General features: G+C 44.5%; 2 protein-coding genes across 5 annotated transcripts in view; both read right to left on the reverse strand.

The window, feature by feature from the left end:
* Positions 1-74: 74 nt before the first annotated feature.
* Positions 75-19,093, reverse strand: LOC129835498 (myotubularin-related protein 1-like). Of its 2 annotated transcripts, none has more exons than XM_055901149.1 (16): positions 18,709-19,093; positions 17,042-17,144; positions 14,656-14,731; positions 14,237-14,331; positions 13,415-13,522; positions 13,183-13,281; positions 12,827-12,910; positions 12,314-12,463; positions 12,030-12,218; positions 10,074-10,259; positions 4,628-4,786; positions 4,116-4,163; positions 3,928-4,020; positions 3,675-3,788; positions 3,363-3,539; positions 75-3,255 (listed from the first exon to the last, which is right to left on the reverse strand). In XM_055901149.1, the coding sequence occupies exons 1-16, from the start codon at positions 18,837-18,839 to the stop codon at positions 3,082-3,084; spliced, it is 1,986 nt and encodes a 661-aa protein (XP_055757124.1). In that variant the 5' UTR covers positions 18,840-19,093; the 3' UTR covers positions 75-3,081. The 2 variants fall into 2 exon arrangements, with proteins under 2 accessions (XP_055757124.1, XP_055757123.1); XM_055901148.1 differs by having other exon boundaries at positions 12,815-12,910.
* A 1,531-nt stretch (positions 19,094-20,624) lies between these two features.
* Positions 20,625-24,888, reverse strand: part of LOC129835499 (myotubularin-like) — a 53,579-nt gene continuing 49,315 nt past the window's right edge. For 2 of the 3 annotated variants that reach the window (XM_055901150.1, XM_055901153.1), the window contains one exon: positions 20,625-24,755. In XM_055901150.1, coding sequence (XP_055757125.1) covers positions 24,573-24,755 — 183 coding nt within the window. In that variant the 3' untranslated portion in view covers positions 20,625-24,572. The remainder of the gene's footprint in view (positions 24,756-24,888) is intronic. The other variant, XM_055901152.1, reaches the window with a different exon arrangement.

Here is a 24,888-nt window from a genome sequence, read left to right on the forward strand (position 1 = left end):
ACCAAGGCATAATGCTAACTGCTTGAATATCTTAGACAGGCATGTAAAATACACATGGTCAAGGCTTAAAAATGTTTGAGATTAACAAAGAATTGTTTAATGAAGGTGCAGCACAGTGTTGAACATTTTAAGCATGACATAGGAAACAGTTAAATTGTTATAACCACTATAATACAGCAGAAAACATGCATAATGTCAAAGGTTAGGTAGGCTTATTAACCAATCAGGGAAAGGCATGTAAAAATGAGGTTCATCTTACGGACTATTGAAGTTAGGTAATGGCGTGGGTATAGGGTCAAGCAACGCAAAAACGTACCTATTTCCACTTATGGGTATTTGATTCAATTGCCACTCAAATAATGAGCATTAAATCAAATATTTTTTTCTTTCACCATAGTTGAGAAAAGGATGGTCTGTATTGTTATTTGGCTTAAAGGCCACAAGAGGGCCCTATGAGTTGAACATTATCAGTGACTACCATTACCATCTTGTTAGGCCTTAGAGTAAAAACCAAGGGAGCAACTTCGGTTTTAGAAGTGGGGGGGGGATTTTCTTTATTTACAGTACCAGTCAAAAGTTTGGACACCAACTCATTCAAGGGTTTTTCTTTTTTAACTATTTTCTACATTGCAGAAGAATAGTGAAGACATCAAAACTATGAATTAACACATATGGAATCATGTAGTAACCAAAAAGGTGTTATCAAAATATATTTTATATTCTTCAAAGTAGCCACCCTTTGTCTTTGACAGCTTTGTACACTCTTGGCATTCTCTCAACCAGCTTCACCTGGAATGTTTTTCCAACAGTCTTGAAGGAGTTCCCACATATGCTGAGCACTTGTTGGCTGCTTTTCCTTCACTCTGCTGTCCAACTCATCCCAAACCATCTCAAATGGGTTGAGGTTTTGTGATTGTGGAGGACAGGTCATCTGATGCAGCACTCTAGCACTCTCCTTGGTCAAATAGACCATTCACAGCCTGGAGGTGTGTTGGGTCATTGTCTTGAAAAACTTATGATAGTCCCACTAAGCCCAAACCAGATGGGATGGCGTATTGCTGCAGAATGCTGTGGTAGCCATACTGGTTAAGTGTGCCTTGAATTCTAAATAAATCCGTGTCACCAGCAAAGCACCCCCACACCTCCTCCATGCTTCACGGTGGAAACCACACATTCGGAGATCATCCGTTCACCTACTTTGCGTCTCACAAAGACAAGGCGGTTGGAACCAAAATTCTCAAATTTGGACTCATCAGGCCAAAGGACAGATTACAGATTGTCCATTGCTCATGTTTCTTTGTCCAAGCAAGTCTCTTCTTATTGGTGTCCTTTAGTAGTGGTTTCTTTGCAGGAATTAGACCATGAAGGCCTGATACATGCAGTCTCCTCTGAACAGTTGATGTGTCTGTTACTTGAACTCTGAAGCATTTATTTGGGCTGCAATTTCTGAGGCTGGTAACTCTAATGAACTTATCCTCTGTAGCAGAGGTAACTCTGGGTCTTCCATTCCTGTGGCGGTCCTCATGAGAGACAGTTTCATCATAGCGCTTGATGGTTTTTGCGACTGCACTTGAAGAAACTTTCAAAGTTCTTGACTGGCCTCCATGTAATAATGGATTGTAATTTATCTTTGCTTATTTGAGCTGGTCTTTTACCAAATAGTGCTATCTTCTGTATACCACCCCATACCTTGTCACAAACGCATTAAGGTTAAAAAAAAGTCCACAAATTAACTATTTACAAGGCACACCTGTTAATTGAAATGCATTCTAGGTGACTACCTCATGAAGCTGTTTGAGAGAATGCCTTGATGACAGATTTCCACATTCTTGACAAAGGGTGGCTATTTTGATTTGTTTATCACTTTTTTGGTTACTACATGATTCCATAGTTTTGATGTCTTCACTATTATTCTACAATGTACAAATAAAGATAAACCCTTGAATGAGTATGTGTCCAAACTTTTGACTGGTACTGGAGATATACATTTTGCTATCCATTCGAATAAACACTCCAAACAGCCTACCCGACCGCTCAGAGGCGTCCGCAAGGTCCTAAAGCACACTCATTTTGTATCACCTTCAGATGATAAAACTGGGGGGGACAAAAATGCAATTTTATAATGTGAGGGGCGACATGTCTGTCCCAAGTGAAAGTTCCACCCCTGGTAAAAACACTAGTAGAAATGCAATCTAATACAAAAGCACCACTGGGTAAAAGGTTCAAACACAAAACAAAGGATTTGGCATCAGCAGAGGAGAAGAAAATCACATGGGTGCATTTACACAGGCAGTCTAAATCTGTTCCATCAATTCATCAGATCAGATTTGTCAATAACTGAGCAAAAGATCAGAATTGGGTTGCCTGTGTAAACATGACCAATAAGTCTGGATAAGTAAAAAATACACATTGAATAGAAAGGCAAAGATGACTTTTTAAGAGTGCACAGACTTTGAATAGAACATGTTGATAGGAACACATGACAGGTACATTGAAAGGGAAGGACAGGAATAGGACACACATTATATATTACAAGGTACCAGTTATGGCACAGCTGGATAAGGTTAAGTAGTATATACAACGCTCTTATTTGGGCTATGTCCCAAATGCCACCCTACACAGTGCACAGCTTTTGATCAGGCTAAATAGGGTACCATTTGGGACGTATCCTTAATGATCCACTTGATATGACATGCTTCAATACATGCTTCCTCGAATGTGTTTAAAAAAGTGCACTTGATATTTCTACACGTCGTCTATGAATTCATCATATTTCTAATATTGGAAACTGTCGTCAATTGTAAAGAGTATAATACTTTAGGTAGGTAGAAATGTGTATAATACTATGGTGCTTTTTTTATCAATACTTTTTCAACAATTTCATTTCAATACAAAAAAAATTAAACTTTGTTACAAACGTGTACCTAGTTTCTCAAGTTAAACTTTCTAGTTCTTTATGATAAAAACACGATGTGAAAAACTGATTCAGGAATACGAAGCCGAACAAACAAGTGGTTACGTGTCTGTGTTCAGTTCTGTGATGGGTACTGCATTCAGGTGTGTATGTGTGTGTGTACTGTATTAAACAATGGTGTGTAGGGGCGTGCTGCCACTGTGTGAGGGTGATGATGTGTGTTCTGATGAAGACGAGAGAGAGCCGCGTGATGAAGAGGCTTCTCTCTCCAACTCCTCTACCTTCCTCTGTAACTCTGCTCTCAGGAACAACAACTCCTTCAGGTTCTGGTGCACCGGCATCTGATGAGAGCGAGATGCAGAGTTAGAAAGAACAAGCCGTAAACCAACACACAGTCAGGTCTGTCTTCACAACACCCACCACCACCCCCTCCACAACCCACCCCTACCTGCGGCCTCATACGGGGGTTCCATCGTACGTAGTACCCGGTCCACAGCTCCAGGTGTCTGACGCTAGCTAGAGGGTACAAGACCTGGTGCTCATAGTCCACATAGAACGGGTTGGTGAAGTCCTCTGGTTGACTGTTGATATAGGACCACAGAGAGACTGTCTTTGTCTGGACTTCCTGTTGAGGAGGAAAGAGAGACAGGCATGAGTTAATCAACATTCCACACATAGCTTTACAGTAAGAGACCAGATGAGAACTTCAACTCATTGTGACCCAACCTCCCACCCCCATTAGCAAAGAAATGGTACGTACCTTGGCCACTCTCTCCTGTTCGCTGTCGTAGAGGAACGTACCAAATAGACAACTATAGAGGTGGTCCAGAATGGTTATCAGGAACAACTCATTAAACTCAAACGCTGCAGGGAACTAGGAACAAATAGACAGAAAGAAAAAAGTATAACTAAACGATAGTGTGTGTGTGCACGTGCATGTTTGTGTGTAGCAGGGAAGTCTCATCAGATGTGTGTACATGCATGTACTGTGTGTGTGGCAGGTTGACACTCACCTGTCTGTTCATCTGCCAGACACAGTCTATAAACTGGATAAAGAGAGGCGATCTCTCCGAGTTGGCATGGTTCTCATCCCCATGACCCACACGCTGAAAAACACACGTTATTACACAAAGAGCCCCTCACACACACACCTGTATAGAAAACCCCCACAGGAAACCATATAAAAACACACACTCCTCACCGCAGCAAACTTGTGTCCGAAGCTGATCCACTCCTTCTCCAACAGCACCTGAGGAGACACAGCTCTTATACTTTACAGAACCGACGACAGAAACCTCCCTCACCAACAAGGCACTGCACAAGTTCTAGTGATCTTGAGATTGTTCTTCTTGTAATAATGAATGAGAAGTAGCTGAAGTTATGTCAGCTGGGCTCTGGTCATTATTAACTAGCTGACAAACTAGAAACTAACCAACACATTGTTTAGACTGTCAATCTAGCAAACAAGGCACCCAAAATTAACTAACTAAAATAATTTGAAAACGGTTTATTTGTGTTCAAATACAGCAGGTATGCTCTTTGGACCACTAGGCTGTTGATGTCGCTTTTGTGTTTATACTTTTCAAAACGACCAGGACAATTCTGATGTCGGACGACTATAGAATGTTCAAGCTGTCACTGCGACAATTGTCCACAGACAGCCTTTACCCCCTTCTCTTTCCCCCTCTCCCTTTATCCATCCCTCCTACCCACCTGGAATCCTCTCAGGGTGCGGTAGTGGCTGTCCAGCATCAGCATGGCCAGAGAGGTGAGCTGGGTCGTCCGGTCCCACCCATCACTACAGTGGACCATCACAGAGGTCTTACCAGACTCCAGCTTGTCAGCTATACGCACCGCACCCGTCAGGAGCAGCTAGGGGGAGATTTAGTGACAGTAAGCCTGATCTATGAACCACCCCTTTGTGTGTGTCAAATCAAATGTTATTTGTCACATGCGCAGAACAACAGGTGTTGACCCATCAGTGAAATGCTGAACACAACAGGTGTTGACCCATCAGTGAAATGCTGAACACAACAGGTGTTGACCCATCAGTGAAATGCTGAACACAACAGGTGTTGACCCATCAGTGAAATGCTGAATACAACAGGTGTTGACCCATCAGTGAAATGCTGAACACAACAGGTGTTGACCCATCAGTGAAATGCTGAACACAACAGGTGTTGACCCATCAGTGAAATGCTTACTTATAAGCCCTTAACCAACAACGCAGTTCGAGAAATAGAGTTAAGAAAATATCTACTAAATAAACTAAAGTTTTTAAAAAACATAGTAAAAGTAACACAAGAAAATTACATAACAAGGGGTACCGGTGACTGTGCATAGATAATAAACAGCAAGTAGTGTAAAGTGAGAGGGGGGGGGGGGGGGTCAATGTAAATAGTCTGGGTGGCCATTTGATTAATTGATCAGCAGTCTTATGGCTTGGGGGTAGAAGCTGTTTTGGTCCTAGACTTCGCGCTTCGGTACCGCTTGCTGTGCTGTAGCAGAGAGAACAGTCTGACTTGGGTGTTTGGAGTCTTTGACAATTTTTGGGGCCTTCCTCTGACACTGCCTTTTTCACAATTCCTGACATTTGATCATAGTAAAAATTCCCTGTCTTAAGTCAGTTAGGATCACTACTTTATTTTAAGAATGTGAAATGTCAGAATAATAGTAGAGAGAATGATTTATTTCAGCTTTTATTTCTATCATCACATTCCCAGTGGGTCAGAAGTTTACATACACTCAATTAGTATTTGGTAGCATTGCCTTTAAATTGTTTAACTTGGGTCAAATGTTTCAGGTAACCTTCCACAAGCTGCCCACAATAAGTTGGTGAATTTTGGCCCATTCCTCCTGACAGAGCTGGTGTAACTGAGTCAGGTTTGTAGGCCTCCTTGCTCGCACACGCTTTTTCAGTTCTGCTCCCAAAAAATTATATAGGATTGAGGTCAGGGCTTTGTGATGGCCACTCCAATACCTTGACTTTGTTGTCTTTAAGCCATTTTGCTACAACTTTGGCAGTATGCTTGGGGTCATTGTCAATTTGCGACCAAGCTTTAACTTCCTGACTGATGTCTTTAGATGTTGCTTCAATATATCCACATAATTTTCCTCCCTCATGATGCAATCTATTTTGTGAAGTGCACCAGTCCCTCCTGCAGCAAAGCACCCCCACAACATGATCACCCTTACAACTTCTGACCCACTGGGAATGTGATGAAAGAAATAAAAACTGAAATGAATAATTCTCTCTACTATTATTCTGACATTTCACATTCTTAAAATAAAGTAGTGATCCTAACTGACCTAAGACAGGGCATTTTTACTTGGATTAAATGTCAGGAATTGTGAAAAACTGAGTTTAAAATGTATTTGGCTAAGGTGTATGTAAACTTTCGGCTTCAACTGGAGATACTTTTGTACCTGTTTCCTCCAGCATCTTCAAGGTCCTTTGCTGTTGATTTGCACTTTTCGCACCAAAGTACGTTAATCTCTAGGAGACAGAACGCGTCTCCTTCCTGAGTGGTATGACGGCTGCGTGGTCCCATTGTGTTCATACTTGCGTACTATTGTTTGTACAGATCAACATGGTACCTTCAGGTGTTTGGAAATTGCTCCCAAGGATGAACCAGACTTGTGGAGGTCTACAATTTTGGCTGGTCTTGGCAGATTTCTTTTGATTTTCCCATGATGTCAAGCAAAGAGGCACGGAGTTTGAAGGTAGGCATTGAAATACATCCACAGGTACACCTCCAATTGACTCAAATTATGTCAATTAGCCTATCAGAAGCTTCTAAAGCCATGACAATTTTCTGGAATTTTCCAAACCGTTTGAAGGCAGTCAACTTAGTGTATGTAAACTTCTGACCCACTGGAATTGTGATATAGTGAATTATAAGTGAGATAATCTGTCGGTAAACATCTGTTGGAAAAATGACTTGTGTCATGCACAAAGTAGATGTCCTAACAGACTTGCCAAAACTATAGTTTGTTAACAAGAAATTTGTGGAGTGGTTGAAAAACGAGTTTTAATGACTCCAACCTAAGTGTATGTAAACTTCTGACTTCAACTGTAGGTCCTGGATGTCAGGAAGCTTGGCCGTACGCATTGCCCTCTGTAGCACCTTACGGTCGGATGCCAAGCAGTTGCCATACCAGGCGGTGATGCAACCAGACAGGATGCTCTCGATGGTGCAGCTGTAGAACTTTTTGAGGATCTGGGGACACATGCCAAATCTTTTCAGTCTCCTGAGGGGGAAAACAACTGAAGAGGACCATGATAGTTGATGATGTGGACATGGGGAACGTGAAACTCTCGACCCGCTCCACTTCCGCCCTGTCAATATTCATGGGAGCCTGCTCGGCCCTCCTTTTCCTGTAGTCCAGGATCAGCTCCCTTGTCTTGCTCACAGTGAGGGAGAGGGTTGTTGTCCTGGCAGTCTCTGACCTCCTCCCTATAGGCTGTCTCATCATTGTCGGTGATCAGGCCTACCACTGTTGTGTCGTCAGCAAACTTGGTGTTGGAGTTGGTCTTGGCCACACAGTCGATGGTGAACAGGGAATACAGGAGGGGACTAAGCACGCACCCCTGAGGGGTGCTGAGGATCCCGTGTTGAGGATCAGCATGGCAGATGTGCTGCTACCTACCCTTACCACCTGGGGCCAGCCCGTCAGGAAGTCCAGGATCCAGTTGCAGAGGGAGGTGTTTAGTCCCAGGGTCATTAGCTTATTGATGTGCTTTGAGGGCACTATGGTGTTGAATGCTGAGCTGTAGTCAATGAACAGCATTCTCACATATGTGTTCCTTTTGTCCAGATGAGAAAGGGCAGTGTGGAGTGCAATTGAGATTGTGTCATCTGTGGATCTGTTGGAGCGGTATGAGAATTGGAGTGGGTCTAGGGTTTCTGGAATAATGGTTCTGATGTCAGCCATGACCAGCCTTTCAAAGCACTGCATGGCTACTGACGTGCGTGCTACGGGGCGGTAATCATTTTAGGCAGGTTACATTCACTTTCTTGGGCACAGGGACTATGATGGCTCACGGCTGGGTTTCCCTTTGTAATCCTTAATAGTTTTCAAGCCCTGCCACATCCAATATGCGTCAGAGGCGGCGTAGTATGATTTAATCTCAGTCCTGTATTGACGCTTGGCCTGTTTGATGGTTCGTCTGAGAGCGTTGCCTGTAATCCATGGCTTCTGGTTGGGCTATGTACGTACGGTCACTGTGGGGATGACGTCGTTGATGTACTTTTATTGAACTAGGCAAGTCAGTTAACAAATTCTTATTTACAATGAAGGCCTAACCCGGCCAAACCCTAACGACGCTGGGCCAATTGTGCGCCACCCTATGGGACTCCCAATCACGGCCGGTTGTGATTCAGCCTGGAAACAACCCAGGGTCTGTAGTGACGCCTCTAGCACTGAGATGCAGTGCCTTAGACTGCTGCGCCACTCGGGAGCCCCCAAAATGTATTGATGAAGCCGGTGACTGAGGTAGTATACTCCTCAATGCCATTGGATGAATCCCGGAACATATTCCAGTCTGTGGTAGCAAAACAGTCCTGTAGTGTAGAATTCACGTCATCTGACCACTTCCGTATTGAGCGAGTCACTGTTTTAGCTTTTGCTTGTAAGCAGGAATCAGGAGGATAGAATTGTGGTCATTGCCAAATGTATGCGTCTCGGTGTGGAGTAAAGGTGGTCTAGAGTTGACATGCTGACAGAAATGAGATCAAACGGATTTAAGTTTGCCTGTATTAAAATCCCCGGCCACTAGGAGCGCCGCTTCTGGATGAGCATTTTCTTGTTTGCTTCTGACCTTATACAGCTCGTTGAGTACAGTCTTAGTGCCAGCATCGATTTGTGGTGGTAAATAGAAGGCTACGAATAATATAGATGAGAACTCTCTTGGTAGATAGTGTGGTCTACAGCTTATCGTGAGGTATTCTACCTCAGGCAAGCAGTGGTGTAAAGTACTACTTAAGTCGTTTTTTTGGGTATCTGTACTTTACTCTTTATATTTGACAACTTTTACTCCACTTCACTCCTAAAGAAAATGATGTACTTAACTCTATACCTTTTCCTTGACATCTAAAAGTACTCGTTACATTTAGAATGCTACAGCAGGACAGAATTATGGCACCTGTCAATATAATGCTTTGTCATCCATACTGCCTCTGATCTGGCACTCACGAAACACAAATACTGTGTTTGTAAAGGATGTCTGAGTGTTGGAGTGTGCTCCTAATTAAAAATCATACAAAAATTGTGCCGTCTGGTTTACTTAATATAAGGAATTTGATATATAGCATTTACTTTTAATCAAGTATGACGTTTTGAGTACTTTTTCCACCACTGTACTTAAGTACATTTAAAATCAGATACTTTTACTGGGTAACTTAGTATTTTACTGGGCAACTTTCACTTGAGTCATTTTCTGTTAATTATCATCCTTGAGTATTTTTTCCACCACTGCAGGTGAGCAATACCTCAAGACATCTTTAATATTAGATATCGCGCACCAGCAGTTATTGAAAAATAGACACACACCCTCGCCCGTCTTCTTACCAGACATAGCTGCTCTGTTCTGCCGACACACGGAGAAGCCAGCCAGCTCTATATTATCCATGTCGTTCAGCCACGTCTCGGTGAAACATAAGATACTACAGTTTTTAATATCCTGTTGGTAGTATAGTCTTAATCGTAGATCGTCCAGTTTGTTTTCCAATGATTGCACGTTCGCCAATAGAGGGTAGTGGTGGCTTACCTACTCGTCCGCAAATTCTTACAAGGCACCCCCCCGCCCTCCTCCTTTTTCTCAGTCTTTTCTTCATGCGGATGACAGGGATTTGGGCCTTGTCTCGACAAAACAGTGTATCCTTCACAACGGACTCATTAAAGAAAAAAATCTTGGTCCAGTCGAGGTGAGTTATCGCTGTTCTGATGTCCAGAAGCTCTTTTCAGTCATGAGACGGTAGCAGTAACTTTATGTACAAAATGAGTTACAAACAATGTGAAACCCCCCCCCCCCCCAAAAAAAACAGCACAGTTGGTTAAGAGCCTGTAAAATTTCAGCCATTCGCTCCGGCACCATTATCATAGTGTGTGTGCAAAAGAGAGAGCGAAACTCAGAGAAAAGACAGAGAGTCCTCCTTACCCGTATGTACTCTAGCCAGTGTGTCTGGTCGACTGCAGAGTGCCAGTGAGCCTCGTCTATACTAGGGTAGACCACTTCCTTCAGTTTCCTCAGTGACTCTCTCATCACGTGGATGTTGGGGATCTCCAGGAAGTTGAGTTCTACATTGGGATAGAAACTCTCACTCTCATAACCACCATCCTTAGCCTGGAAGGAAGGAAGGAAGGAGGTTGGGAGTGGAAGGAAGGAAGGAAGGAGGTTGGGAGTGGAAGGAAGGAAGGAAGGAGGTTGGGAGTGGAAGGAAGGAAGGAAGGAAGGAGGTTGGGAGTGGAAGGAAGGAAGGAAGGAGGTTGGGAGTGGAAGGAAGGAAGGAAGGAAGGAGGTTGGGAGTGGAAGGAAGGAAGGAAGGAAGGAGGTTGGGAGTGGAAGGAAGGAAGGAAGGAAGGAGGTAGGGAGTGGAAGGAAGGAAGGAGGGAGGTAGGGAGTGGAAGGAAGGAAGGAGGTAGGGAGTGGAAGGAAGGAAGGAGGTAGGGAGTGGAAGGAAGGAAGGAGGTAGGGAGTGGAAGGAAGGAAGGAGGTAGGGAGTGGAAGGAAGGAAGGAGGTAGGGAGTGGAAGGAAGGAAGGAGGTAGGGAGTGGAAGGAAGGAAGGAGGTTGGGGGTGGAAGGAAGGAAGGAGGTTGGGGGTGGAAGGAAGGAAGGAGGTTGGGGGTGGAAGGAAGGAGGTAGGGGGTGGAAGGAAGGAAGGAGGTTGGGAGTGGAAGGAAGGAAGGAGGTAGGGAGTGGAAGGAAGGAAGGAGGTAGGGAGTGGAAGGAAGGAAGGAGGTTGGGGGTGGAAGGAAGGAAGGAGGTTGGGAGTGGAAGGAAGGAAGGAGGTAGGGAGTGGAAGGAAGGAAGGAGGTAGGGGGTGGAAGGAAGGAAGGAGGTAGGGGGTGGAAGGAAGGAAGCAGGTAGGGGGTGGAAGGAAGGAAGGAGGTAGGGGGTGGAAGGAAGGAAGGAGGTAGGGGGTGGAAGGAAGGAAGCAGGTAGGGGGTGGAAGGAAGGAAGCAGGTAGGGGGTGGAAGGAAGGAAGCAGGTAGGGGGTGGAAGGAAGGAAGCAGGTAGGGGGTGGAAGGAAGGAAGCAGGTAGGGGGTGGAAGGAAGGAAGCAGGTAGGGGTGGAAGGAAGGAAGCAGGTAGGGGTGGAAGGAAGGAAGCAGGTAGGGGTGGAAGGAAGGAAGCAGGTAGGGGTGGAAGGAAGGAGGTAGGGGGTGGAAGGAAGGAAGGAGGTTGGGAGTGGAAGGAAGGAAGGAGGTAGGGGGTGGAAGGAAGGAAGCAGGTAGGGGGTGGAAGGAAGGAAGCAGGTAGGGGGTGGAAGGAAGGAAGCAGGTAGGGGTGGAAGGAAGGAAGCAGGTAGGGGGTGGAAGGAAGGAAGCAGGTAGGGGGTGGAAGGAAGGAAGCAGGTAGGGGGTGGAAGGAAGGAAGGAGGTTGGGGGTGGAAGGAAGGAAGCAGGTAGGGAGTGTAAGGAAGGAAGCAGGTAGGGAGTGTAAGGAAGGAAGCAGGTAGGGGGTGGAAGGAAGGAAGCAGGTAGGGGGTGGAAGGAAGGAAGCAGGTAGGGGGTGGAAGGAAGGAAGCAGGTAGGGGGTGGAAGGAAGGAAGCAGGTAGGGGGAAGGAAGCAGGTAGGGGGAAGGAAGCAGGTAGGGGGTGGAAGGAAGGAAGCAGGTAGGGGGTGGAAGGAAGGAAGGAGGTAGGGGGTGGAAGGAAGGAAGGAGGTAGGGGGTGGAAGGAAGGAAGGAGGTAGGGGGTGGAAGGAAGGAGGTAGGGGGTGGAAGGAAGGAGGTAGGGGGTGGAAGGAAGGAGGTAGGGGGTGGAAGGAAGGAGGTAGGGGGTGGACGGAAGGAGGTAGGGGGTGGTAGGGGGGAAATAAGTAGAGTGAAAAAGAAGACGTGGTGGAAGCAGCTTAACACAGCGATGTAGCTCCTTGATTTAACAACTCTACCTTGTTGTTGTCTGCCACGCTGCTCTGTCGGGCGTCAAAGATGGTGAGTTTGTGAGACTGAGCGTTGGCATCCATGATGGTCTGGAGGTATCTCTCGTCCTCCTTGCAGCGCCGGTCAGAGGGGCCCACTAAAGGCTGACTGCTACGGACTATAGTGGCCTGGCTCTCCGGGTGGATCCATGATAACACCTAGGGGGGTTTTAAGTACCATCCTCACTGATTTAGCCTGGTAACTTTGGAGGCAACTTTCACTGTAATTTTCCCAGAGAGAGAGAGATGCATACCGGTATGCGGTGCCTAGCCCTAAAGGCCACCACTCGTTTGAGGTGGTCGTCCTCGATGCTGGTGGGGATGACGACCAGGGCAGGGTAGGTGTCACACACCTCATAACTACTGTTCATCTTGCTGATGGTCCAACTCTCGTTGGGGAGACCCTGGGGGGGGGACAACAACAGGATCACTGCTACAAGTACTGAACAACAGCTGATATGAACTAGTCTTACATGAAACATTTCAAAGACTTCAAGAATCAATGTACATTCACCTCAAAGGATTGTGGGAGTGTGGATGAATCAGAGTAAGGCTTTCTACACACCTGCTGAACTACCCCAATATACAGAACTAGTGGGAGATGAGTGAGTAGGAGTGATTAAATGCATCTAGACACATGCTAATCTCACTGATATAAACCTTTCGGTCTTGAGTGAAAATACAACTTTGCCTTATCTAAGTGAACATGTCTATTAGCTAATATTCAGTACATATTTACAATCTAAAGTACTAACTTCCATGGTTACCTGTCTCTTGTACTCTGCCATGGGGTCATACACCTTCCACCCATCCACAGGAAACTCCTCCTTATACAGGAAGGCAAACAGGGGCTGCAATGGGATAGGCCAGGGACAGTGAGTGGCAGGTCTTTCAACCAATCAACCAGCAAGGATTCTAAGACTCCACCCCATGTTATGATCCCCCTCGAGTGATAGTTTTCCGAACAAACCAATATATAAATTCTAATTAAGAGCCTTCCCCGTTTTGAGGAACACATCCCTGCACCTATTAGGCTGCTGGGATCTTTAACTCCCACCCCATTCTGGTTGAGTGACATCTCTGCACCTATCAGGCTGCTAGGAGAGTGATTGATAGGTCTCACCAGGTCGTTTGATAGGGGGAAGGTGTGTTTAGCTAGAACCTCCACAATCTCTGGTTGGCTGGCATCCTCCTTATAGGCAAACCTGGGACTCCGCATGTCCTGATGGAGAGAGGGAGAGATAGAGGTTTCATTACAAATTGATAACTGACAGAACAATTTGCACAACCCATACATAAAACTTGATGTATACTGATGCTATAGATAATATATTTGAGTGCAATCTAACGTTCACCTTACAGACTATCTCCATGCCCCTTGTGTTCTCTCCATGACTCTGAACACTGATGGTCTCTAGACGGCTGATCGCTCCCAGGTTCACATCCAGGATGAAGGGAGTATCCTGGGAACGGGACGGGAATCAGACGGGAATGGGACAGGGATTAGACGGGAATGAGACAGGGATCAGACGGAAATGGGACAGGGATCAGACGGGAATGGGACAGGGATCAGACGGGAATGGGACAGGGATCAGACGGGAATGGGACAGGGATCAGACGGGAATGGGACAGGGATCAGACGGGAATGGGACAGGGATCAGACGGGAATGGGACAGGGATCAGACGGGAATGGGACAGGGATCAGACGGGAATGGGACAGGGATCAGACGGGAATGGGACAGGGATCAGGCGGAAATGGGACAGGGATCAGACGGAAATGTGACAGGGATCAGGCGGAAATGGGACAGGGATCAGACGGAAATGGGACAGGGATCAGACGGAAATGGGACAGGGATCAGACGGAAATGGGACAGGGATCAGACGGAAATGGGACAGGGATCAGACGGAAATGGGACAGGGATCAGACGGAAATGGGACAGGGATCAGACGGAAATGGGACAGGGATTAAATGGAAATGGGACAGGGATTAGATGGGAATGGGACAGGATAGTACAGGAATAGGATGAGGAACTTTACATATAAAAGTTTTAAATAAAGAGTTGGGTGAACAAACAAGGGTCAAGTGTGTGTGTGTGTGTGTGTGTGTGTGTGTGTGTGTGTGTGTGTGTGTGTGTGTGTGTGTGTGTGTGTGTGTGTGTGTGTGTGTGTACTCTTACCCGCTCCAGACTGATAAAGTATAGTTTATAGTTGGTGCTGGTGAGGGTTCCGGTCACCAAACCCGTGAAGGGACAGATGTACATCACATCCTTGGCTGAGGGGACAAACAAACAAATACACCACAGTGTTGAAACAGTGTTTAGTGGGGGAACAGGAAACTGAGTGATGTCGCTCTTCACGTGAAACAAACTAGGAAAGTCTGAAACATGTCAACAACTACCGCTGCTCTCGTACGAGGCTGAAGAAAGAGAGGAAAACAGAAAAGGAGAGAAAACGGGTAAATAAGTCAAATGTAGACAAAGATCTGGACAGAGAGAGAGGTGGGTACACTGAAAAGTAGTGGATGGATTCTAGAGGGAGACAGAGACCGAGACAGAGACCGAGAGGGACTGAAGACAGAGACCGTAGAGCTACTAACCCACAGCCTTGATGGTTTCTCCCGGTACCAGTGGAACCTCATCCGTCTGGACCTGCTTGGTTCCGTCTCTTGGAGGCTAGAACATAGAACCACAATAAGGAACAGATCTAGAACGTTTTAAACAGAACCTCTGGTCCTAAGCAGAACCATCTCACTGTCACAGACCTACAGCCAACAGAGGTGAAAGCCAAAGAGAGGGCTAGGCACTGGGAGAGTGAAACGAAGGGGTTAAGTGGAAGAGAGGGATCAAAGAGATTGGGAAAGGAAATGGAGAGATTGTTCCTTCTCCCTTGTCTATAGCTCTGTCAGAGGCGGCATAAGGCCCTATGTGGCTCAAGCGTGAATCGTGGGTTTGATTCCCGCTCGGGACACCCATACGTAAAATGTTTGCACGCATGACTAAGTCTCTTTAGATAAAAGCGTCTGGTAATTAGCATATATCATAAGGGGCAGGAGAGAGGGATGGAGGGATAGAAGAGAGACTTGCCAAAGCATTATCAGGAAGCTCAGAGTCACTGTTGCTCTGGTAAGTATGTCCCCCTTCCATAGAGTCCTTAACCAGGGAGAGGCATGGTAACCGTGGAAGCAGAGGGCAATAGGAAGAGTTCATTCTGTTACAGTTGCAAGTTATCTTGAGTGTGAAGGAGGAAAGAGAACGAGAGAGAGAATTTGAGCGCGAGAGAGAGAGAATAAGGAGAGAGAATTTGAGCGCGAGAGAGGGAGAACGTGAGAGAAAGAGAGCAAGAATGCAGAAAAGGCAGAAGAGTTGATGAAAGGGTCTTTGAGGCCCAAAAGGTCATGTCTCTTCAACAGAGACAGGATATGAGGCGTGTGTGGGCGGCGGAGCTTTGTAGAAAAATTCAAATAGTTAGAATCAGTGGAGTTCTAACAGGAAGTGAAGAAGGGAGCGCAGCTACACAACGTTACAGACAGGCTACAGTAACACCTTGAAGTCTGTAGACCAGACAGACAGGCTACAGTAACACCTTGAAGTCTGTAGACCAGACAGACAGGCTACAGTAACACCTTGAAGTCTGTAGACCAGACAGACAGGCTACAGTAACACCTTGAAGTCTGTAGACCAGACAGACAGGCTACAGTAACACCTTGAAGTCTGTAGACCAGACAGACAGGCTACAGTAACACCTTGACGTCTGTAGACCAGACAGACAGGCTACAGTAACACCTTGACGTCTGTAGACCAGACAGACAGGCTAGAGTAACACCTTGAAGTCTGTAGGCCAGACAGACAGGCTACAGTAACACCTTGAAGTCTATAGGCCAGACAGACAGGCTACAGTAACACCTTGAAGTCTGTAGACCAGACAGACAGGCTACAGTAACACCTTGAAGTCTGTAGACCAGACAGACAGGCTACAGTAACACCTTGACGTCTGTAGACCAGACAGACAGGCTACAGTAACACCTTGACGTCTGTAGACCAGACAGACAGGCTACAGTAACACCTTGACGTCTGTAGACCAGACAGACAGGCTAGAGTAACACATTGAAGTCTGTAGACCAGAGTATCTGTAGTCTTGAAAGTGAGAGAGACACGGACAGTCAAAACAGCAGCTCCTACAAACTACAACACACAAAGAATTAGCTGAGAGCTTGAGACAGCCATAGAAGAGTAGGTCATCACATAGGAAAACCGGTTTTCTACACAGCTCTGTATTCCACACGCTCCTTGACAGCTTGTCAAGTAGTAAGATAACCCATTTTAATATTAATGGACTTTTGGTGGGTGGAAGCAGTAACAGTCTTTAAATCTTACAGTCAGAACAGACCGCTTGGACACCTGTGGGTTACAGACAACACACACACACACACACAGAGATAAGCCTAGTGGACACTAACATCACCAGGAGGCAAAGCTGCAACAGGCGGTGAGAGAAGCATTGACACACTAAATACAAATCTATAAACCTCTAAAATAATGCTTTAGACCAGGGTTTCCCAAACTTGGTCCATTTTGGGGTTTGTCCCAGCGCTACACAGCTGATTCAAATAACCAACTCATCATCAAGCGTTGATTATTTCAACCAGCTGTGTAGTGTTGGGGGGAAAACCAAAACGTGCCCCCAGTGGGGCCCTGGACAGAGTTTGGGAAACCCTGGTGTGGACTAGACTGGACGCAAAATAGTCAGTTGACGTAGAAGAATGACTGGCATGACTGAGTCAGTTGATGTAGACTACGACCCAAATCCCACTCTACACAGTTACTTGAAGTGTATAAGCACAGACACAGACACTGATGCAGCTGTGGTTAATTAACCTCACCCTTGGGAGATCTGTCCTCCTCCAATCCTGTCAGTCAGAAAACACAACTGTGTGATGAATGTGTGTCTAAACCTGTTATTGTATGGCTGTGTGTGTGTCCCACCTTGCAGTCTCCGGATGCAGTGTCTGCGGGTACAGATGATATCTGGCTGGAGATGGTGGCTGCTATCAGCTGCTTACACCACTCTACATGAGAACCTGTAGGACTGGAGGAGGGATGGAAGGAGGGAGGAAGGAGGAGCCGAGGGAGGAGGGAGACGGGATACAGGGGAGGGAGACAGGGGATATACAGAAAGTGAGAAGGAAGAGAGAGACATAAGGGAGAGAGGGAAAGACAGAGTGAAAAAGAGAGGGATGAGGGTACACAGATATGATGACAGCGAGACAGACAGGGAGGGAGAGGGGGACAGAGGGTTCAAGGGAGAGAGAGACCCAACCAAATCATGAGAAAACTAAAAGATAATAATTACTTGACACATTGGAAAGAATTAACAAAACAGAGCAAACTAGAATAATATTTGGCCCTAAACATAGGGGACACAGTGACCGAATACCTGACCACTGTGACTGACCCAAAATTAAGGAAATCTTCGACTATGTATAGACTCAGTGAGCATAGCCTTGCTATTGAGAAATGCCGCCGTAGGCAGACCTGGCTCTCAAGAGAAGACATGTTATGTACACACCGCCCACAAAATGAGGTGGAAACTGAGCTGCACTTCCTAACCTCCTGCCAAATGTATGACCATATTAGAGACACATATTTCCCTCAGATTACACAGATCCAAAAAGAATTTGAAAACAAATACAATTTTGATAAACTTCTATATCTATTGGGTGAAATACCACAGTGTGCCATCACAGCAGCAAGATTTGTGATCTGATGTCACAAGAAAAGGGCAACCAGTGAAGAACAAACACCATTGTAAATACAACCCATATGTATTTCTGTTCCATTTTGTAGTTTAACTATTTGCACATTGTTAGAACACTGTTTATAGACATATGACATTTGAAATGTCTTTATTATTTTGGAACTTTTGTCTGTTTACTTTTAATTTAATTATTATTTCCCTTTTGTTTATTATCTATTTCACTTGCTTTGGCAATGTAAACTTATGTTTCCCATGCTAATAAAGCCCCTTGAATTGAACGATGGCGATATACATGTTTACTATCAACTGTAAATCATTAGCCTATTGGAGAGATACCATAAACCTAGGCTAGACTAGACAGCCAGACACCGTAGTTGCGTCACAATAAATAAGCCTGTGTGCAACATTCTGGGCTAAAAAAGGTCGCGGTTAGGCCGATTCCTGCTGGCAAAGACACGGCTTTATAACTGAGGCGTGTTCACTTGGCACAGATTCCTACGCGTCCATCTGGAGCGCTCATTGCTGAATGCTGAAATACACGACACACAAGTCAGCTATTAGAGATGAATGTACTGCTTTGTTTCACTGGACAATAATCGAATGCATGTTGCAGAGCAGTGCAACGCTTTGAAAAGCAAACATTAAAACTGTCGCTTTTTCGTTGAAAATTACACTAACAACATATGTCAAACAAGTCCCCCAAATGCATGCAGACAACGACATCGCCCATCAGCCAAAGCACAACATTATAACTGTTTTGTAACAACATATGGTAAACAATTGTCTAGACTGCAGCCTACGAAAGAGACATTCGCTCTGCTATGCGCGACACTGCCCAGTGTAAATGATCCTAACATTGTAACAGTTGTGTACCAATATCAAAATAACCTATCACCTGTCCAATGTCTCCACGCTATCCTGTTTCGACCCAGAGGTGACCAACGTCCGAGGCTTGTTTCGATTCGGTACTCCCGGCTGCGCAGGGCTATCTCCACCGGCAACTCCTCCAAACAACTGCTTTTCCATTTTCCCTCTCCACTCAACCCGGGTTCCTTCTCGTTAGATGATGGATCAAATCTAATCCTTTCCGATTGTCAACAGATCTGGGTTGCTGGCGACTTGTTTAAGAATGTGTTAGCTTCCGTTAGCTATTAGCTCACAGCACGAGACAGAATACGGTTGTTCGCTAACTGCCAAGTCTGATTGTGTTATTAACTGATAAATTAGGCGTGTGTGTTTATTTACTAGCAGAAGCAGAAGACGAGCGCTTGAACCCCCCCCCCCCCCCCCCGCGAACCACTAAGATTACCCAAAATGCATTTCTGGAGCTAGAAGCTCACATCCTCATCAACCAGTTTCAGCATCAAAAGCCATTAGATTGAGGATGTATGAAGTGTTTTAGGCCTACTTCCCATAAAATAGGTCTTGTTATTACATTGTTAGTGCGCCTGCAAATGTAGGTCACAAGAGGTACATGTAACTGCCCAAATACAGGAAACATTTGAGTATATGAGGGCTACAACGTATATTGAAAGCAGGTGGCTCCACATAGTTCCTTAATTAACTCAGGAACCACACCTAACATCCCATCATGCTTAGGGTCATGTTTAAAAATGCCCAGTTGCCCACGTTGAAAGAGGGGTCTCAAATGAGCACAAGGGGTTTAAAGGGTGTGTGTCTCAGTCTCCAGAACTCAACCCAGCTGAACACTTATGGGAGATTCTGGAGCGGTGCATGAGACCGCATTTCCCACCACCATCAACAAAACACAAAATTATTGCTTTTTTTGGAGAAGAATGGTGTCTGCATCCCTCCAAGAGTTCCAGACACTTGTAGGATCTATGCCAAGGTGCATTGAAGCTGTGGTGGCCCAATGCCATAGTAAAACACCGGATGATTTCTTTATTTTTTGTCAGTTACCTGTAACTTATTCGAGGAAGCTAGGGTAGGCCCCATTTAAATGTAGCTAGAAAGTATACTGAACAAAAATAAACAACCTGAAACCATTTCAAAAGGTTTTACTGAGTTAGTTCATATAGGGAAATCAATTAAATGAAATAAATTCATTAGGCCCTAATCTATGGATTTCACATGACTGGGATACAGGTATGCATCTGATGGTCACAGATACCTTTTAAAAAAGGTAGGGGTGTGGATCAGAAAACCAGTCAGTATCTGGTGTCACCACTACTTGCCTCATGCAGCGCGTCACATGTCCTTCCCATAGAGTTGATCAGGTTGTTGATTGTGATCTGTGGAATGTTGTCCCACTCTTCAATGAATGTGTGAAGTTGCTGGATATTGATGGGAACTGGAACATTCAGTCATACAAGTCGATCCAGAGCGTCCAAAAAAAGGAGAAATGGGTGACATGTCTGGTGAGTATGCAGGCCATGGAAGAACTGGGACATTTTTATCTGTCAGGAATTGTGTACAGATCCTTGTGACATGAGGCCGTGCATTACCATCATCCTATGAAGGGACAAGGTCAGTTTAGGTCTGAGACATCCTATGAAGGGACAAGGTCAGTTTAGGTCTGAGACATCCTATGAAGGGACAAGGTCAGTTTAGGTCTGAGACATCCTATGAAGGGACAAGGTCAGTTTAGGTCTGAGACATCCTATGAAGGGACAAGGTCAGTTTAGGTCTGAGACATCCTATGAAGGGACAAGGTCTGAATATCCACAATACTCACATGAGCAGACATTACATAGAGGGATTTTCCTCATTTCAATATGACCTGAATAAACAAAGGATAATAAAAAATATCACATTACGACCCCAAAAATATGAATGACAGAAACAACCCAATTCAACATGTTTTTTTTTAAAGTGAGAAATCTTTAAATTAATTTATTCAGCATTATTTATTTACACAACAACCAACATGGACTACTCATACATGAAAAAGAGTAGTACAGCCTGAATCCCACATCTGTTTGTGTTGTCTTGCCAAAACTCCCATGTAGCCTGGGTGCCAGTTGGTTTCTGCTCAGCCTGGCATGAACAGAGCAGACAAAGACTGGTATGTAAGCCTTGTCCAAGCCAGACAGGCCCATAGGGCAGGAGTCCATCTCCTGTTTCTGTAGCATGAGGCAGCTTGTTGTACAAGTACACCCCCCTTGACAGTACGCCCCCTGAAACAGACTGGCACCCAGGCTAACTCCTATGGTCATGACTCACAAGGATTTGGCAAAACAGCACAAACTGATCTGGGACACCAGGCTAGGGAGTAAGTAGGCTATAATATGACAGAAATCCCTTTAGACTAGATATCCCTATGTTTAAGGTAGAATACATGAAGAAAATTAACAAAATCACTAGCGACAGCTGGCACCCTATTCTCTGGTCAAAATAAGTGCACTATATTGGCAGTAATAGGGTGCCATTTGGGACTAATACTGTGCCATTTGCACAGCCTTTATCAGTGCTCAATTCTTCTAGGGCTGGATTTCAGTCAAACTCATTATGCCAATGTTTATGGCAGTGTCTTTCTTTACAAATTAAATGTCCATGCATAGCCTTCTCATTGTGGAAAAACATGGAAGCATCTATTTGTGATGGGGATACTTCCTTGTGGTAGTAAATTATTACCACTGTTCAGGGATTATATTTGACCATGGGGGTAAAAGAGCTCCTGCATAAAGACCACAATGAGTTTGATTGAAGGCCGAGGCTGTGGATCAGACTTTTCTGGACCCCTCAACTCAACAGCTAAAGGTCCCGAAGCGTCTGCGCACGTACGGAATTCTCTACTTTAAGCAGGCTCAGCTCTACACATATAGAACCACCCTTCCCACTTCTAGTGTCAACGGTGAATTATAATTCTCCCAATTTTTACAGATGAAACTTCCATGCAGCATCTACATAACTATTTGATCTCAGTTTCATGGGGATATGCAATAGATTGTTATGCTATTTATATTCAGTTGCCTAGTTAAATATAGGTTAAATAAAAATAAAATGTAGAATGCTATCATTGTGTTTTTGCAGACATTGATTCAGCTTTGACCTAACCTTATTAAAAAGAGCACCATTCGCTAGAATAGCCGGTTCCCTACGAGAAGAGCAGAGACTGTGTGTAAAGTAGAGAATCCCGAACAATAGCAGAAGCTTCGGGACATTCAGCTGTCCAGAAGAGGGGTCCAGAAAAAGTCAGCTCCTCACCCCCTCCATTGATCTAATCACGCCCCTATTTACACAATCACAGGTGAAGACTCAAAAGGAACTGAATCAATTCCCGACTGAATCAAATCTCCCACAATTCATGATTCACTGTCCTCTTCTGTTAGAAATCAAAACCCAAAATGCAAATAAAAAAATAAACTAATGTAACAAGAAATCCACAAATTATTAACCAACCATTCAAAGAAACAAAACAAAAAATGTTTGTCCTACTACTTTCCTTTTTATAAAACGTGTCAAATGGTACACTAAATAAAATAATATTTTACAACAACTTTTAACAGTAAAATCAGTTTTGTTTGAGGTAATTACATCATAGTTACTGTACTTGTATAAAGTAAAAAATAAACAAAATAGATTTCGTTTTTTTGCCTAAAAACACAACCAACCAACAAACCAAAAAGTGTTTTGCCTTGTTGTCCATTTCGCTCTTGGCTTTGTTTTTAAACTTTTTCACCTCATTGAGGCCAAAGTCTTCCGAAGTGACGCATTCTGGGGTAGCATTAGGGAGCGAAAAGGTAGTGCCTGAAAGGTTTAAATACCAAGAGACCTCATGTTTAGCCCACCACCACTATCTTTCAATAGATGTTCAGCAACAAGCCCTCTAAGTTCTCTCTCTTGTATGGTCTTCCCATATCCAGTGGTGACTGGTTATCCTACCCAAAGGGTCTTGACCAGAAGGAGCATACATACTGTATCAACCAATTAGGATCTTTTCTTTCCCCGACACAACCAAATCGTAATCCATCATTCCCCCTGCCCCAGCAAATCAGATGCTTTCTTTCCCCGCACCACTACCAATCGGGTGCGACCTTTCTCCTGCCACAACCAATCAGGTGCTTTCTTTCCCTTTACACCTCGCCACAGATGCCACACACAGAGGAACAATGACAAAGACAAAAGTTATAGTTTGGGTACATACAAAACATCCACCTGAGGTTGAACTTCAGACGGTCAAAGGCACAGAACTGGACCTGACCAGCGTTCTCCAGAACACTGGATATGCCCTGTAAAGAGTAACTAAACAATTCTGGACTTTTCCCACCAATCTAATCTCAAAATCTATGGTGATTCTTGTCCAAAGAAATCTCTTGTCTGAGAATACATTGCCCACATCGTGATCCCTTGAAACGTTCTAAATGATTCTGGATATTCATCGATCTGATCCCACCTCTGGACATTGCTCTTGTCAAAAGAACTTCTCCTGTCCACAGCTTAACTTTGTGGATTATTTCTGAACCTACTCTGTGAGAGTCCAAAAACCTTCAGCAAATTTGAGCTAAACCATTTTGCTACGTGGATTGGGATCAAGAGGGTCGATGGCAAATGTTTACGTTTATGCCAAGAGGGGTTTGACCGGTTAAGGTAACAGGTTGTAAAGGTTCTGAAGTTTGCAAAATGAGAGTTGGGTTGAGGCAGAACCACTGGTGACTATTATTGGACCTAGTGGACCTAACCTGGTGCCAGATCTGTTTGTGCCTTCTTACCAACACATACGGTAATTGTAATGCATGACTAAGACCATATGAGTCACTTTAATCATGTTTACATCCTGCTTTACATCATCTCATATGTATATACTGTATTCTAGTCAATGCCACTCTGACATTGCTCATCCTAATATTTATATATTTCTTAATTCCATTCTTTATAATTTATGTGAGTCGGGACAGGGGAACTGCAGTGGACTTGGTTTGCACTTATCAAGAGTTGACTGTAGTTACTCAAGCTTCCTATCCAAACTTAACTGAATGATTGGGCTGGTATTGCTTATGTTGGGACATAGGTACAGCTACACAATGATTGAAGGGAAACTAGTCCTATACACTTCTAGTCAAATGTTCATTCCCGTCTCCCATTCCCTCCCTGGTCATGGAGAGTGCAGCAGTGTATTAAGTCCTAGAGGAGAAGGGGGGCTACGATCCCATTCTCTACCCTTCTCCTGAAGTGTGCACTCATACACTCCCCCCTCATAGATTTAGGGACTGGTGTGAGGAAAACGGTGGAAACTCCATCCAGCCATGCTTGCACCAATACAATGCATAAGCATGAAAGGGAGTGACTGAATGCACACTTCTGGGTGAATTGGAATGCAGCCAGTGAGTTTTAATCCTTTACACTTGACCTTTAGTATTGTTTATCTACAAACTTTGTTTTATATTAAGGCTTATTTGTTTTTGTGGAAGAAAACAAACGTTCTATTAAAGTTGTGAAAAGGCTGTACTGTGACATGTTGCATAATCACCATGGTTACGTCTATTCCATGTTATTTATTGACTTCATTATTACTTTAAACGTTATGTACAAAAACGACTTCTTGTGTCAGGGTCAAACCCATTTCAATTTCAGGAAGTGAATTGAAATTCTGAAATTCCGAAGAACTGAACATTCTGAAATCCTACAGAACTGAAAAATCTTCATTGGGGAAAAAAATGTCACTTTTCAACTCTCAAATTTAGAACTTAAATTAATCGCCTATGATTCATTAACTGAACTGACATGTAATCAACAGCGACCCCGGAAAATGCGCATACACGCGTGTTGTATACGTCGGAGTGTGTGTGACGACCCCACTCAGAAGGGGGTGTGCAGGTGTGTGATGTGCTGTGTGGGAGAGGTCGCGTTGGGGGTGGAGCTATTTGATAGGTGGGAGGAGTTAGGGGAGGAGTCAGAGAGCTGCAGTTCCTCTAGTTTCTTCAGGTATTCATCTCTCAGGGCCAACAGCTCTATGTAACGCTGTTCCACTGGACTCTGCTGCTGTAGAGTAGAGCAGAGCAGGGTAGGATAGAGCAGAGTAGAATAAACAGAAAAAAAAAGAGTAGAATAAACATAGAAAATAACAGAATAGAGTAGAATAAATAGTAATTACCACCACCAGGGGGAGGCAGAG

This window comes from Salvelinus fontinalis, chromosome 36 (genome assembly GCF_029448725.1).
Source record: "Salvelinus fontinalis isolate EN_2023a chromosome 36, ASM2944872v1, whole genome shotgun sequence".
Lineage (NCBI taxonomy): Eukaryota > Metazoa > Chordata > Actinopteri > Salmoniformes > Salmonidae > Salvelinus > Salvelinus fontinalis.